The 17,597-nt window shown below is 36.1% G+C and overlaps 1 protein-coding gene across 2 annotated transcripts; it reads left to right on the top strand.

The window, feature by feature from the left end:
• Positions 1-2,212: 2,212 nt before the first annotated feature.
• On the top strand, positions 2,213-13,264 carry LOC121319872 (putative protein TPRXL). 2 transcript variants are annotated; one of them, XM_041257781.1, is made up of 5 exons: positions 2,213-2,633; positions 9,034-9,336; positions 9,655-10,340; positions 11,850-11,984; positions 13,021-13,264. In XM_041257781.1, exons 1-5 carry the CDS (start codon positions 2,600-2,602, stop codon positions 13,195-13,197), a joined length of 1,335 nt encoding a protein of 444 aa, XP_041113715.1. In that variant the 5' UTR covers positions 2,213-2,599; the 3' UTR covers positions 13,198-13,264. The 2 variants fall into 2 exon arrangements, with proteins under 2 accessions (XP_041113715.1, XP_041113716.1); XM_041257782.1 differs by lacking the exon at positions 11,850-11,984 and having other exon boundaries at positions 2,214-2,633; positions 13,021-13,263.
• Positions 13,265-17,597: the final 4,333 nt, after the last annotated feature.

The raw sequence follows: 17,597 nt of genomic DNA, 5'->3' as shown, positions 1-17,597 counted from the left end.
ATTTCTAATTTGTCAGGTGAGTATAAACAAAATCAACCTGCGGATTTAGTCAGAGAAAGGGCGACTATTCTTTCAATTCACTCCTATGTTATGAAAGAATGATGTGGTTAATGGAGAACAAAATTGGAGAAAAATGTGAAGGTTTTCAGCCTTTATCTCTTAGATAAACAGAGAATTCCTTTAACCAGCTGCTGAAGATTTAGGAAGGCTAGGCTACCATGTCAACTCCTCACACGCACCCTCACAGGTTCCCTTAGATAGAGTGTTGGGGAGTAATCCATTACTCTAAATTGTACCTGAAAAGTGACTATTTCTAACTGTAACTAAGTTACTGTTACAACTGTAACTAAGTTAGTAAGTTACTGTTACAATTTTGTTCAAGTAATTAGTAACATTAACAGATTACTTACTAAAAATAACTTCCCCAACACTGATAGATATAGAAGCTGCTGACATGATGCATTACAAAAAATGTACTTTATGTTCTGTTCATACTAACAATATTTCTTTTAATAATAAAATAATATTACTCACTGAGTATTAGGCTACTTAGTGTATTAAGAGTCGTTGCAGTAAAACTGAAAGTGCAGTTATGGTTTTTTGTATCATCTTGTCCAATATCTTTCATAGAATTACAGCAACTACATCCTCCACTGTGTGTGTAAGGCTCTGTACACATCCACTTTCAGGGTAGTACACTGGGACTGTCAGTACCACAAGATCTCATTGTACTGTACATTTCTGCTTTAAAATTCAAATTGTTTTAACGTGAAATGCCTTTAATAATTGTGGCTGACAGCTTCCCCACAACATAAAGCATTGTGATTTAATGAGATCATACTGCCCTGAGATCATTTCTCCTACAGCACTACTTATGCTTATGCATACCTGTATGCAACTCGTAATAGACGTCATCATTATATGCTACAGCCCGATCTCACAATAAGCATTATAAATTTAGGTACTAAAATTAAGTTTATTTCATGACAATAACCTAACCTAAGGTTCGTGGGGTATTATGGTCACGTGGCAGGGGTGTTGAGAGTGAATGACGCACTACTTAAATTACGAGTTGTGCTCTCAGCAGTACCCTGTGTGAGCTACCCTGTGGGACCTACCCTGTGTGAGCTACCATGTGTGAGCTACCCTGTGGAAGCCTTCCTTCTGCAGCTATATACTCTTGGCACACACCGGCCATGACTTTTGCAGACATTAAATGTTTGCTGACATAAGGGGGTTTAACAGTAGAGTTTTGAGCAACATAAGGGAGAATATCTGTCCCAGTGGATGTCCGAGATAAGGGTCCAAAATACGGGAGACCCCTGGTGAATAAGGGATAGTTGACAGGTCTGCACATGAATCCCAATTGTAGGTAAACAATTGGTGAGATTGTCCATTTACTAACTTGCAGCTGAAGGGTAGGGCAGAAATTACATCTGCATATAATATTTCTGACTTTACAGGCAGTCCATCCTAAACAACTTTTATCTTGAAGAAAAGCGCTTTGTGCTGTAGAGCAAGTTAGACCTGACCTTCAAATGGAAATGGTTGGTTCACTGGTGTGTTGCAAAACATTGTTGAAAAGTGACATTTCTGCTGAAATAGTATGGAAGCAAGGTTATAATTAACAAAAAGCCTTAATTTTAACAACTTTATAAAGTGCAACATAAAATAAAATGCTGTGTGGTTAATAACACACATCCATTATTGTTTGTATAGGGTTACAGTTTCACTATTTGCAAGCTACCGTTGCTTAATAAAAGCCTCGCCCACCAATTTACAAGGGGCGAGGAGGGCAGAAAATGTATGACTGTCTGCAATAGAGTAGCTTGTCCACTCCCCTAGGTATATGTCATTACATCTACAGTAAATGACTAGAATGTGACATTTCATAATGTCTTATTTATGAGTGCACTAACAGCATCTCAATTTAAAATAAAATATTAATCTTGACACAGTAGCAGGATACCGTAACACCTAATCAAAAGAAAATTACATTGTTGGTCATTATGATACAAGTTCACAATATTAAACTACAAACAAAGACATGGGAATAAATGCTTGTATGTATAAAACATGCCCACAGCTATGCGCACTTGTCATACTTCTATTGTTATGGGAGGTACTTCCTTTGTTATTATTGTTGGAGTGCATGGGGTCCTCCCAGTGTTTCTATTGGGTCCTGTTTTGGTTTCACATGGTGAGCGCCTGAGCATTATCTGATGCATGTGAGCAGTGCCAACGCTTCATATCGCTAAACTCCAGCTCTAGTAGTGCACATCTTAGCCAGCAATTCACTAAACTTAATGACCTCACGTCTGCAACATCCACATGAAAGCCGAAAGCGCGGGACTAGGCATCTGACTGCAAAAACACTTTTGATTAATTCAAAACAAACAAACAAAAACCATGTCATCTTTATAAGCAACAGCGAATGTAACAGCATTACTTGTTTTTAAAAAATCAAGAAAAATATAAGGACCCGTTAAAAAAAAAAAAAAAAAAAAAAAAAAAAAAAAAAAAAAAAAAAACATTTTATTTGCATCCACAGTAATTGGAGAACAAGGCTGTGGGCAAAACAAGCGAGACAGGAAAGAAAATGCGTGTCTTGGTTTGTGTGATTGGTTTCATGGGTGAGTTTTTAAACTGTTTCATTATCTTACATTATTAATTATACTTTCAAGTAACTAGATAGAAAACACATTTAGTAAACTCTGGAGAAAAGTTTGTTTGTTGTTGAGTTTTGCAAGGAAACACGGCAAAGGTGATGTGGAAGATAACGGAGATAAGTGTGCTGGAGAAGGCAAACACTGTTTAACAAAAAAAAAAAAAAAGGCTTGAAATATCAACTAATCAATATGGCAAATATGTTTTCATTGTCATTCCACGTTGTAAATGTGTAGATCAGATTTTGTCAGTTGTGTTTTTATTTATATGTGAACAACACAGAATCCACAACAGAGTCTATTGAACTGTGGGATATCAGCTGTGTAAAGAAGACCCTTCTTTGGTGGGATATTTGAGTGACCCTCCCCTGTGAGCTCTTCAGTGGGGTAGCATCACTGTGATCTCCACCAGGGATTTTCAGTAGACTCCATGTGTAACCTGACTAAAAAGATTTGTCATGGGGCCAGACTTACAAAGAGAACCCAGCTTGGCACGATGTGCACTGTAAAACAATGCATTGATTATGCCGTTTGTATTTTCTGCTAACATTTTAAAAGATCAGCTCAATATGCAGAAAGGATAATTTTACAAAATACCCAGGAAATGAGTCCATTGCATACACTCCTGTGTCATTCTTTAATTTTATATAGCCCACGCCTCACACAAAACAGAATTGAGTTAACGTCTGTTGTGAACAAACAGGACCTCACCATTGGGCTGTGCTGAGTTAACCCAAGCTTTAATGCTGGAGATGAATTGCAATTAAACCTTTATTGTTTCTAAGAGCAAAATGAAACATTGTCTCCAGTTAATACATCCTCAAGTAGAATCTTAATTCCTGTGCTTTTTGATGTAGCATATGTTTTTAATAAATGCAGATGTTTATACTGTGCAGTGCTTACCCAATTATGTCAAATGGAATTAGGATATAACCGAAATACATTTTTCAATAAGGTTATAGGACAAACACAGATATAATAAAGAGTTTGCAACACATTTAAACTAAATATAATAACATTGATAAATTAATTTAAAATACACAAACAAAGTAGGCAATCTGCTTCGAATTCTGTGTCTTGGTAGTAAATAGATATGGTTATGAACATGGTTGTGAAAAAATTCATTGCTGGTAGGTCTGCTGACTGTATATAATGTTGGAGGCAGTTTTAGGCTCACCATAAATGAGAGAAAACAAAAATCAGACAGGTTTCTTTGTCTAATGCCCCAATACCTGAAGCATTCAAGCTTGGCAAATTATTGAATCTAGGATAGCTGATGAATATTGTGAACCACACTCAGTATTCCAAAACAATTTGAAATTGGTATTTTAATTTTGTACTGATCTGGTGATGGCTTAAGCACATATGTGTTGTGTTGGTATGTAGTTGTGGTTGTGCTTTGAAGATTGTCTTAATTTAATCATCCTTATCCAATGATTACCAATTGGCAGTTTTCTTAAGGTTTATGTTGAGAAAATATTTTCTGCATATTCAATTGCAAGTTGCTTTAATTGTAATTATTATAATTATAGTAACTTTAGCTTTCACCCACATAGATTGAAAACTAGCTTACTGCAACAAGAAATTTTGCCATGGCTCAGCAGCTTGTATGGTGTACTCAGTATTATTTTATTAACAGATATATTATTTTATTTGGTGAATTTTTAAAGTACTGCATTTGGCTCTGCCTGAAGATGGGACTTATTGTAAACTACCACTTGTTCAATGTAAATTGAGTTTACATGTTACAGATTCATATTTCATACTTGTGGAGCCAATGGCCTTGTAAAAGTCAGACCCAAACCAGTTTACCTATATAGCAATGTTAAAGAGTGAACTCAAGTAATATGCTTGCACATTGACTGTGATATGCCGCAAATATGTACTTTAAACACTCTCCTGCTTTGGTACTTCTTAAACTTACAAAAGATATTGACTTAGCTATGTAACAAAATGTAGAACAGGATTTTTTTTCAAAATTCGACAAAATAATTTGATTTAGTGTAAGTAGTATGGTGTACAGTGTAAGCTAAAATACAAAGATGTGTTTAGTATGCATATTGTTAACCCTATAGCTAAAATTGATAAGTTAAAGTAGCTTAAATTACTTCTTTTTTTCTTTTTTCACTTTACCATGCTGGACTACAGTACACTTTTAACTGATGTTTGTGTTTAAATCTTTCAAGCTGGGACACTTCTAATTTACACGCTCTGATGGTTGATTTCGCTCACCTACCCTTCTTTACAGGAGTGGGAGGTGAAGTAATTTAATTGAGGCATAATTTACAATCTAGAGAAAAACTAAATAAGTTTTACATGATTTCTATATAATATTTATGCATTCTCTACACATCTTTGTCAGATTTGCAAGGGAAAGAAGTTCATTAACCAACATTGGCGGCGTTTACATGGACAAGTTAGGACAGTTTTCCTCATAATGTTTTTGCCCTACTTTTCAGGAAATGCGTTGCTATGCTGTTCTGATTTAGGAAAGCGTCAGCTGTATCAATGCAGATTACTCAATTCATAGTCATTTAGGGGAGGGGATATTGAAATGCCTGTGTCTGCCTAGTAATTAGGAAAATAATTACTCTCCAAGCTTCACACATTGTCATGAAGATTTAAAAAAATTTACAAGAAGTAATTGTTTGTGCTTTGCTTATTTTGTTAATAAAATGTAACAGGATAGCGTCAGTAATGAGACAGAGGCAAGGAAGCTGCAGCTTAAAGCACTGGTGCACACGTTTATTATCAAACAAACACACAAACAAAAAAACAGGCACAAGGGCCAAAATAAAAGGTTAAACAAAAACAATTTGGCTGTCAAGCCGGTCATTCGCCTTCCCTGACCATTTTCTCCATAACACAGTATATACACAACTCACTAGCACTCCTCACTGTCTAATCCCTTATATCATTAATTATTCAATTAAGTCTCCAGCCTCATTCTCAGGATTTTAACCCCCTCCTTGTCAACCCTATAGTCAAATAAAAATATACAATTTACATTTGGGGCTTTCACCCTGCCACACCTTCACTATGAACAATGCAGCACGTTAGATAACAAACTTGTTCAGGAATATTGTTAGACCCTCAAATTGGTTTCATTTATTTACCAGTTAATGTTGCTCGTCTGTTTTATCCAATAAGTATAGACTGGCATCTTTATATTTACAGCACTAATCTAAACAGCTGGAATCTTTAAGAAATGACTTTCTCCTTTCTCAATAGTGCTTTAGCATTTAGACATTTATTTAATCAACATATTTTAATGGAAATGTAGTGGAACTTATTTAGGTATCGTTTACGTAGCTTGTATGAAGTTCAGGGTAAGAGTTTTTGGAACTGCATTTTTATTGTCTTTTGTCAGAAGAGCAGCCACATACATTGGGAAGATTTAATCTATTTATAGCGTTCATGAAGCTGGGAATAATAACTATTGGTAACTAAACATTAACAATATTAGCAAATGCTAGCAACTGCTCTCCAGGGTTTATACAACCAGAAAGGGATGGTTGAACACGTTTATAATAAAGCAAATTCCCTGGTACCTACAAATATATAAAAATGTACTTCTTTGAAGGTTCTTGAGGACTTTTCTATGGTAATGAAGACCTGGCCTCTTACTCCACAACAAAGTACTGCTGTGTGTGTGTTTTCATCGACTGAATATTTTAATGCTCTGTTTGTTTGTTTCAGCTGTCGTACAGGCCGCATTAAGCTTGACAACAGTAACAAAAAGTAAATACAAAATCTGGATATCTGAACACAGAAACATTTGTTGGGCAGCTGTGTGTTTTGAAGGCTGTTCGTATTGGAGAAATGGTTGCCATCCTCTGGCCAGTATAAAAGTCTAGTTTAGTGTAATATGTCTGCTGTACTGTAATGAATCGTAAGAGTGTGCAAACAAGGATTTATTAATGACCATTTACACAAAGAAGCTGACCTAGATCCTGGGGCTCAGACAGGCTGCATGTGTAAGAGATCGGTACAATTAAAAACGCACTGTCTACTTAGTAATCAAACAGGGCCTGCGGTCAGGAACACATTGATGCAGATAGAGAGCTGGGCTCTGATAAGCCCTGGCTCCTTGAAAAGAAAATGAAAGATAATCCTCTGTGTTCTGTATACTCTGGATTGTTCCACCCTTATCACCACCGTTCACATGGCCAGGGAGGCAGTTATACCTTGAATTCTTGTGGCATGCTATACAACGTGACATCAGGGTCTTTTGTTAGTTCCTTGTTTTACAGGTGCCGTCTGCCAGTTTAGGCAAGGAGTAAGGGAAGAAGGTTGTACAGCTTAGAAACGCTGTTTGTATTTTTGTTTCCATAGTTCTAAAAACAAACTACATCGGTAGAAAGTAGGGTTCTTAGGCTTTACCTTGCTTCACCATGGTAAATGAAGTCTATCAAGAAGTCTATGCAGCTGCTCTGTTGTGTTCACCCTGAGAATGAACAGAATGCTGCTTCGATATCTCAGTAGGTCAAAATGACAACTGTAGTCCCTCTGTGTTTCAATACGTTCACCCACCCCTGACGACTTACAGATATAGTTGTTCTTGATAACCCTTGTTAACCCTTGCATCACTAGACCTTCCATTTTATTATATATTAATGGCAACAATGCTTTGGCAGATAGTACAACCAAGACTAAAACTGTTTTTTTTTTTTTTAATCTCCTTTGAAAATTCCTGTGCTTGGTCTCCTCTACTGTGTCATAAACACCTGTTATGAAAGGAAGGTCGTACCTGTTTGCTTCCTGTTCTCATATTACACCCAACAAAGTGCTTAGCAGTAAAGATTGACACATTTCTTTAAAGAAGATGCTGAACTCATTTGCATCACTTAACACAGCCTCTTTACAGTAAGTCTTGAAAGAAAACCATAAATAATCACTTTTGTTGTCTAAAAATAACCAATTAGTAGAAAGGTTTGGTTTTGAATGGTTAAAAGTTTGATAATTTGGCATTCAATTTTGACAAATAAATTCATAGCAATTTGTGTATTCCTTGTACAATCAATACACTCGATAATATAATTCACTACAATCCTAAAATAATTGCCGAAGGAGAGGAAACGTGTATAGCAATCAATAATAAATGTATACTGATTAAACTATATAATACAATCAATGTTTTGTTTTTACATTATTATATTACATAGCTAACAATCTTGTTCTGATTATAAAGTCAAATTATAGAACACAATAATTAACTTGTTCTGGCATCTAGATTTATTCTATCAATCGATTTAAGGATTTGAAGCATAGTGATGGTGTTACACACAGAAACATGCTCCAGCAATGTGCATGTGCAAAATTAATTCATTACAGTTTCCTTAGTTTTTTTGAGGTTTATGCATTGATCCCCGACACTAAATACGCAAGCTGGGTACTACAAGCTTGCAATAGATGTGTTAAAGCTCTAGAGATGAAACGCCCTCAAGAAGAACTAAACAAATTGCTGGTTGATGATTGAAGGTTACCAATACACATAATTACAAGACGTGGAAGTGTATTGTTTTTTTTATGTATACTCAGACTTCTCTGTCGACCTATACGCCGTTCCTGTCGTATTAAAGTTACTTGCCTAGTCGTACCTGAAGCCATGCTACAGCTATAAAAGGTTAACACAACTGGTGTTATGGGCTTACTGAAATGGTGATGCAGTCCCAAATAGCCCATTTAAAAACACTGTATCAGATGCTTTTCTCTACAGGATGAATCAGCAACATAACTTCCCTGGCATTTATTTCCACATAGCGTGTATGTGTGCGGCTTTGAGTTCTTCTCCACTGAAGTACAGTATTTGTGTTGCTTAATGTGTCTTTGAATTGTTTCTGCCTGTGACTATTGAAATGTTAAATTCTTTGAGAACATTTGTTCACTGTTTTGTTCTTTGACTAGCTTCCACAGTTTACTATTCAACTCTAATGGGGCTTTAGGGCTATTTTCCAGCCATCTCATTAGTGTATACAGTACCTAAGAAAGAGGGATTTTAATTTACATAGAAAAAAACTAAGAAGCCTTTTCTGAACAAAACAACTAAGCAGCGGTTTCTTCAAATGCTTCACTGTTGTGGGAAATGTATAGCCACATCCTTTTTACCTACAGTAATGCTGAAGCAATGGTCCATAATGCAGTTAGAATAGGTGTTTGTTGATTTGGAGGTCGCAACAAGTTCATTTCTGGGCCAGATGGAATAATTCAGTCGTAGAATATGAGTAAAGAAAAGGTTAATCAACCAGGATTGCCGCTTTCCCAAAGCCCCCTCATACTAGGTATAGTTTATACATGAATTAGCTTTGACACTTTGGCCAGTCCAGACTTTAGGTAGGCTTATAAAGCACATTCTCATTAATTTCAGGTCTTTGGATTACCGGTTTGTGTTTAACTGATAGTACAACATCATCTGAAAAACCAAGCAGCACTGCTGAGATGACAACTACCAGGAAACAACTAGCCAGTGACCCTATAACTAGCACTGAAGCAAAGGCTGCAACGACAATCAGAAGTACACCTATTGCAAGTCAATCAATTTCAACTAAAACAACTACATCAATGTTATCTTCGGATTCCAGTACATCAACGGTCATCACTGACACCACACCTCAACCAGCTTCTACTGCCACTGCTGTGAATGCCACTACAAGTCCAACTCATGGAACGTGTAAGTACAGTGGAATCCCTCTGTTACAACCACAAAGTAAAATGGACCCTGTGTATATTTCCTGTATTTTAAAATGGACTGTCTACAGTATTTTAATGGTCAGACACAAACCCCATAGATTGATGGACTATGTTACAGAGTTAATCATAAAAAGCAAAGACCAGTGGCAGCATCACAGGGAGAGACTGAAAAGATGATACACATTGAAGATTCAAATCTTAACTGATTGCATCTCAGGGTTCTATTTTACTTACAATAAATCTAAACTGTGTATAATCACATGCAGCTAATATCAAAACACACTGTCTTTTTTCACAGCAAGTGAAGCCCCTAAAGAACAGTCTAGCCTGTCTACTTCAACTAGCCCATCTGCTTCAACTGGCCCATCTACTTCAACTAGCCCTACTTCAACTAGCTCATCTACTTCAACTAGCCCTACTTCATTTCACATACCTACTTCAATTAGCCCATCTGCTTCAACTAGCCCACCTGCTTCATCTCACACACATACTTCAACTAGCCCTACTTCATCTCCCACACGTACTTCAACTAGCCCTACTTCATCTCACACACGGACTTCAACTAGCCCATCTACTTCAACTGGCCCATCTACTTCAACTAGACCTACTTCATCTCACATACCTACTTCAATTAGCCCATCTACTTCAACTAGCCCTACTTCATCTCACATACCTACTTCAACTAGCCCTACTTCATCTCACATGCCTACATCAACTAGCCCACCTGCTTCATCTAGCCCACCTGCTTCATCTAGCCCATCTACTTCATCTAGCCCACCTGCTTCATCTCCCACACGTACTTCAACTAGCCCTACTTCATCTCGAACACTGACTTTAACTAGCCCATCTACTTCACCTAGCACATCTGCTACAGCTAGCCCATTAAACTTAACAAGTTCATCAACTCCTGGACTGGCAGAAAATACATCAAGAAGCTCTGTCTCAACTGTTACCACCTTTTCAGCAACATCACTGAGATCACAGGTACCAACAATATCACAAAGTCCTAAAACAACTGATACCAATACCCAAAACTTCTGTGCAAATCACAGGAACAACTATGGTCCACACCACAATAATAAACATGGAGCACTTCGCTCTTGCAAGTCGGTTTCACGTGTTTTCGTATGGGACTGATCACATACTTGCTATTTCACATTTTTTTATTTGAAGGAATCAGAGGTGATTTCCTGTAAATTGACAAAATAACCACATGGTTTCTGAAATGAATTAGCATTTATGTTTCCACAGTCCTTTCATTTTCACTTCAAAAGTTTCCCAAATCAGAACCATTTAAAACGTTTCAGACGCTTCTTATAAAACCAGTGCCCGTGGTGGCCCTACACTATATTCAGTGTTATAACTGAAGTTTTATTTTTTGTCAACAGCTTGTATGTGTTGAACAATTCTGCAGAGTAATGTTTAGTAGGTAAAATATCTGAGCTGCCAAGCTAAATTACATAAACATTTGTTTATTAAAACTAAAACACTTTTTGTCTGTCTAGGAAGGTTTTAAAGCATCCGAAGGTTTGAAAGTGACAGAAAAGTTGTGCTCCTAGCTGAACATCAGCTCCAGTTGTAGCCTAACAATGAGGAATACAAAGAAGGGAGACATCAAACTCTTGGGACTTACTGTTAACAGTACACTTTTTTTTCACTCTTGTTCCCTGCAGTTAGCCTATGCTACCACAGACTCTACATACATTATCTATGCGATGTCAGGAAATAACTGACCTTTAAAATCTTAAAAGAAGCTCCAGTTATTATGGTATCTGGGCCATTCATATATTTTTTATCATTAGGTATTCTTTTTTTGAGGGTGTGTTGGGTGAGCCTTATCTGTGAATTTGCTTCTATGTGTCCCACTTCCATATTCATTGAAGAGTAAGAGACAAATTCTCAGCTGCAGAGCAACTTCAGGAAACTAGGTCTCTGGTGGAAAAGTCTTATTCATTTTGTCATTATTTATCCCTGTAGTTAAGATGTGTGAATTTTACTGATTTTAATTGTTAGTGCTACATGTGTAGTAGTTTCCTAATATTTATCATTTAACTTTGTTATACATTGAAAAGTTAGTGCCAGTGTACAGAATATGCTAAATTTGTCAGAAGGGTATTGTCACACACGGTATTGTTCATGTTTGTTGCAGTGAATCAATGTAACTTTAAACAGTAATTTGGTGATATAAAAGCTTTTCTAAATGAGGCAAGAACCTTTATGTACAGTACATGTGCTGCATGTCGAGTTTTGTATTAAAAAAGGGCTTTAATGGATAGTACACTTAGAAATAGGAACTTTGAAAACATGGACTTAAAATGAAAGTTCTCATGATATATTTAGAAAAATGAATAGGCTCCCAAGTCTTCTGTTTTGAACATCTTATTGGTGTTGCTGGAGAGAGCAAATCCAGTATAATAATAGTGATGTGATTTGTAATTCCTATGTGATAAAGTCATTTCTGAAGATTATAATTTTCAGTTGATTTTTCCACAGTCCAGAGGTGAAAGCCGCTCTGGTGACTATTCTACATTGATTGCGAGTCTCCTTTCGAGTGGAGTTCTTCTGTGTATAATCATTGGCTTTGTTGTGTATGCAACATGTCAAAGAAGATCCTATAGGAAGAAACGGGTAAGTATACTCGTAGAGATACAGCACGTGGATCAAGGGAGGCATAACCAAGATTCTTGGACGGCAGGGCAAACATTTAAAAAGAATGATCTTCTGTCTATACAAATCATATAACTCTTTGCCTTTGTATCTTTAATGGCCATTTAGGAGATGATTTAGAATCATTTGTAATGTTACTGGGCATTACCTTCTGTTCACTACAATATCATATTTCAGAGTCCCATGACAGACATTCCCAAAGCAACACTTTGTACACAGTACAAACAAAAAGCTTCCAAAATTCCAGAGCTTCCAAAATCACTTGCTTAAATGTACTGGCAATAGTTCAGTAAATACAGCAAGCGTTCAGACAAATACAATAAAATGTGTTAAATAATCTATGTTGGAAATAGTTCTTAATACTGGTAGTTGAATCATGAAATATGTTAAACCCTAAGATGTAGCAATGGCAAACCTGTCTTTGTCAGAGTTGAGTAGCACAGTGGAATTGTCATACATTTTATATATTTATATAAATGCCATGTGCTCAGTTTTATTTATCTGCTGTAGTGTTATATTACATGTTTTATTAGTAGTAAGTAGTACAGTAATGGAGGTGTTATAATAATACATGTTTTATTAGTAGTATTTTAGTACAGTAATGGAGCTTGCTGTAAAATATGCAGACATTCCAATGTGAATTGTCCTTGTTTAAGACAAGCTCACTGATAGGACCATTTTTAATGAAGGCATATCACTAGTCTGAAAACTGAATATGTAAAGGCTTCCACTGGGGCTCTGTCGTTAGTTTAGGGGTGTATAAGTAAATCTTTCTAGGTGACGGCTTCAGAAAAGTGGCCATATTTTTTAAGTCGGTGCTCGTAAGTTAGAACCTAAAATAGTCACAAATTTTACAAAATCTGATCTGTTGATTCAACACTGGAGGAAGAGCAGGAACATACCAAATACGTAGGTATTGTTCCAAATTGTGATATTTTTGCCCAGAAGTTGTGTGTGTCCAACATAAAACAACAACATATTCCTCTAATATCTTCAGCATCATCTCACAGAAGAGCTACAGACTGTTGAAAATGGTTACCATGACAACCCTACACTGGAGGTCCAGCCCGAGATGCAGGAGAAGACCATCCTGAACAGTGGTGATGGCTATATTGTTCCAATTGACAACCTCACCAAGGAGGAACCAGAAGGGTTAGAGGACACCTACTTATAAACCAAACGTTTAACAGACTGGACTTTTCCACATTTTATTATGTTACAACATGGAATCAAAATGGATTTAATTAGGAGTTTTTGCCACTGATCAACACAAAAAGCCCATAATGTCAAAGTGAAAAATAAAATCTACAAATTGTTCTAAATACAAATATAAAACAGAAAATAATTGATTGCATAAGTATTCACCCTCTTGAGTCAATATTTGGTAAGGCACCTTTGGCAGCAATTACAGCCATGAGTATATCTGGATAAATCTCTACCAGCTTTGCACATCTGGACACTGCAATTTTTGCCCATTCTTCTTTGCAAAATTGCTCAAGCTCCGTCAAGTTGGATGGAGACCTTTGGTGAACAGCAATTTTCAGCTGTTTCCACATATTCTCAATTGGATTGAGGTCCGGGCTGTGACTGGGCCACTCCAGGACATTTACTTTTTTGTTTTTAAGCCTCTCCAGTGTGGGTTTGGCTGTAGGTTTGGGGTCATTGTCCTGCTGGAAGATGAATCTTCTCCCAAGTCCCAGGTCTCTTGTAGACTTCAGCAGGTTTTCCTCCAAGATTTCTCTGTACTTTGCTACATCCATTTTGCCCTCTGTCTTCACAAGCTTTACAGGCCCTGACGCAGAGAAGCATCCCCATAGCATGATGCTGCCACCACCATGCTTTATGGTAGGGATGGTGTTCTCAGGATGATGAGCGGTGTTAGGCTTGCACCAAACAAAGCGCTTAGCGTTGAGGCCAAAAAGCTCTATTTTGGTGTCATCAGACCATAGAATCTTCTTCCACTTGGTCCCAGAGTCGCCCACATGCCTTCTGGCAAACTCTAGCCGAGATTTGAAGTGCGTTTTTTTCAACAATGACTTTCTTTTTGCCACTTCCTTCAAGGCCAGTTTTATGAAGCACCCTTATGCACAGTGTCTCCCAGCTCAGTCGTGGAAGACTAACTCCTTTAGGGTTGCATTAGGCCTCTTAGTGGCCTCCCTGACAAGTGCCCTTCTCGCCCGGATACTCAGTTGTTGAGGACAGCCTTTTCTAGACAGATTCACAGTTGTGCTATATTCTCTCTATTACTTAATAATGGACTTTACTGTGCTCCAGGGGATATTCAGTGCCTTGGAAATGTTCTTAATGCCTACCCCTGATTAGTGCTTTTGAAGAACGTTATTCCGGATTTGCTTTGAATGTTCCTTCGTCTTCATGATGTAGTTTTTGTTAGGAAATGTACTAACCAACTGTGGGACCTCCAAGAGACAGGTGTATTTAACCTGAAATCATGTGAAACACCTTAATTGCACAGGTGGACTCCATTCAACAAAATATGTGACTTCTAAAGAAATTGGTTGCACCAGAGCTTATTTAGGTGTGTCAAAGCAAAGGGGGTGAATACTTATGCAATCAATTATTTTCTTTTTTATATTTGTAATTAATATAGAACAATTTGTAGATTTTATTTTTCACTTTGACATTATGGACTTTTTTGTGTTGATTAGTGGCAAAAACTCCTAATTAAATCCATTTTGATTCCATGTTGTAACACAATAAAATGTGGAAAAGTCCAAGGGGGGTGAATACTTTTGAGAGCCACTGTATAAAGAAATCTGCTGTAGAACTGCAGAACTTATACCCACTCCCTGCTCCACTCCTTAAAATGTATTATATTGAGAACATTGTGCTTCTGTTTGAAAAATGTTTGCATTTGTAGAATGACCATGAAATGAAAATTTTAGTAGAAAGCTGACTACCATTCTTTGCAGCCTTTTGTAAAATGTACTGAACAAAGTTATTAATGTGTTCAAATTTAATTTGTGACAAAATTATCTGCTGATTGACTTAAATATCATTGCTGTGTTAAAGTTTAGGTAACACATTCATTGTCCATTGTGAAAATACCACATGTACTTAATAATTACCAAGTGGTTACAAAATTATGTAATGGAATCTTTTTGGTAGGTTAGATGCACTCTAACCTCATTTGATCCAGTGTTACAAATTGTTGTTTGTTGTTATTGCCATCTCTTCATATTGGTGCTTTTAGGGCATGTAGACATACATGTGTATTTTTAACCCCTACCCTTTAACTTTTTGTGAAGTTTGCAATCATTCTGTTTCTACACATGTGAAAAAAAACCAACACACACAGCATCTACATCTTTTCTGCTGTCCTCCTACAAGCTTTCTCAGAAAGGAAAAGCAAGTAAATAATTCTGTATGTTTATGAAATGCGTACAGGATTCAGATATTTTTTTAAACAACCAATGTATTTTTTTTTAATAATTACATTGTGGCTAAAAATAAAAATCCAGAGCAGCAGAACGTGGCAGTGTGCTGCAAGTTACACAGTGCCATGGGTGTGGTGCAAAGTGACCAAAACATCTCAGTAGACTAGAACACTTCTGAACCTTCAGAGAGACCCAAACAAGTATAGCCAAATTTCTGGGTGGACAATACCTAGGGGTCTGAGGTTCACGTTCGGTTTTCATTACCCACTAAATGGAGTGTGAGTGTGTGTTAGTTCACTTTCTATTTACTTAATTCCCCCTTTTCTTTTTTTTTTGCTGCTGTAATGCATTTGAATAAGTTACTTCAAGACATAACGTTACTTATTTGCATAGTGAGTGGATAAAAAAAAAAAAAAAAAAAAAGTTTTATACCGCTTAGTATTTATTAAGTCTGATGCAATGTAGTTCTAAACTAAAGTATTAATGTGAGAATTGCATCAAAATCTTAATAGTAGGATATGGGTTATCTGTGTATTTTTCTTGTAAATAATGTATTTTAACACTGCAACATATACCACCGTAGCTCTGAAAAATGAATCAACACTTATCTGCACCATGCTTCAGTATATACTTGGTTTAACACTTAATCTAACCCAGCTATCGATGTGCATAATGATAATGTTTTTAAGAACAGAAGTCTGACACACTGAATTTGTACCAGTAACTGGATTGAATGTTTTACACAAATAATTGTTTATCAATAATAATACATAAAAAAAAAAAAATCTAAATTGTACTGTTTGTGTTAATTAATATTTGACCTAGGTCTGTTTTGTGTAAAATCATTTTTATTATTATTATTTTTATTGTATTTCAGGATGAGGATGCATAGAAATCATGATATATAGTACCATCTACTGGTAAAGAAATGTAATCGCAAGTAATACTTGCCTTAATTTGTCAATCTTGTGAAAAGGAGACAAGAAAATCCAATATAAATAGGTTATGTGATATGGTCTGCCAAATCAGCTGCAACAGAAAGAAGCACCACTAAACTGTATATACAGTTTGATAAGTTAGACAGCTTAATTCCATGTAGATCACGTTCAACACATCTGTCTGAAGCAGGGTCACATCTTGCAAGTTGTTTGCGTCTTTTGGTTACGAAAACGTAGAAATAATTACTTTTCCCTTGTTTATTGTTAGACACATTACATGTAATGTATTTACATAAAGAATTACAGATGTGTAAGTTTAGAATAGCATCACGGTTTGTGCCAACAACAAACCATTATATATATATATATATATATATATATATATATATATATATATATATATATATTTATATATATTATTTATTTATTTATATTATTTGGTGTGTGTGATCAAACAATTCCAGGGTCTCAAAACAAAATTTACTTACAGAAGGCTCAGAGGGAAAATTAAAAGTATCCTACTAACAGTCCATTCAAGACAAAACTTAATAAACGAGAAGAAAAATACAGTAATGCAAAAAATGGATTTGGCATTGTATTTTGGAAGGTGCTCAACATTTTTCACTGGCATGAAAGCCTGACAAAGACCAATATCATGCAATCAAACAAAAACAACATGCCTCAGCAAATCTTCTGATAAGTTAAGTCATGCAAGCATTAGGTGTAGTGGCCATCTACAACATATTCTGCATTTTTCAGAAATGAAAAATGAAGAATAAACATTTATTTAGTTGCAAATCACTAATTTAGAGACTACTGTAAGTCATCATAATATTTCACTGCATTAATGAAAGAAATACTGACAATCACACTTGTACTGAAACTTTGTCCTAATTAAATAAGTTAATGCACCTTTATAAATAAACTGAAATTGAGTTGTGCTAGGGAAAGTACAAAGCATTAATTCCAATCACAACTTTAACCCTTTCAGTCCTATCGTGACCTCAAGGTACTGGTATAACCACGTTGAAACACCACTGGACTCCCTAGTATCTTAGGCAGTGCATGCATGCATGCATATATATATATATATATATATATATATATATATATATATATATATATATATATATTATATATATATAATATATATGATATAATATAATTTGGGTTAACCCACAGTGGTACAATGCACCTGGAAGTTAATTTGGGTGTCTGGGTGGTACAATGCACCTTCCATT

Source organism: Polyodon spathula, chromosome 8 (assembly GCF_017654505.1).
Source record: "Polyodon spathula isolate WHYD16114869_AA chromosome 8, ASM1765450v1, whole genome shotgun sequence".
Lineage (NCBI taxonomy): Eukaryota > Metazoa > Chordata > Actinopteri > Acipenseriformes > Polyodontidae > Polyodon > Polyodon spathula.
The sequence above is the reverse complement of the archived record's forward strand: the minus strand, read 5'-3'. Positions and strand labels throughout refer to the sequence as shown.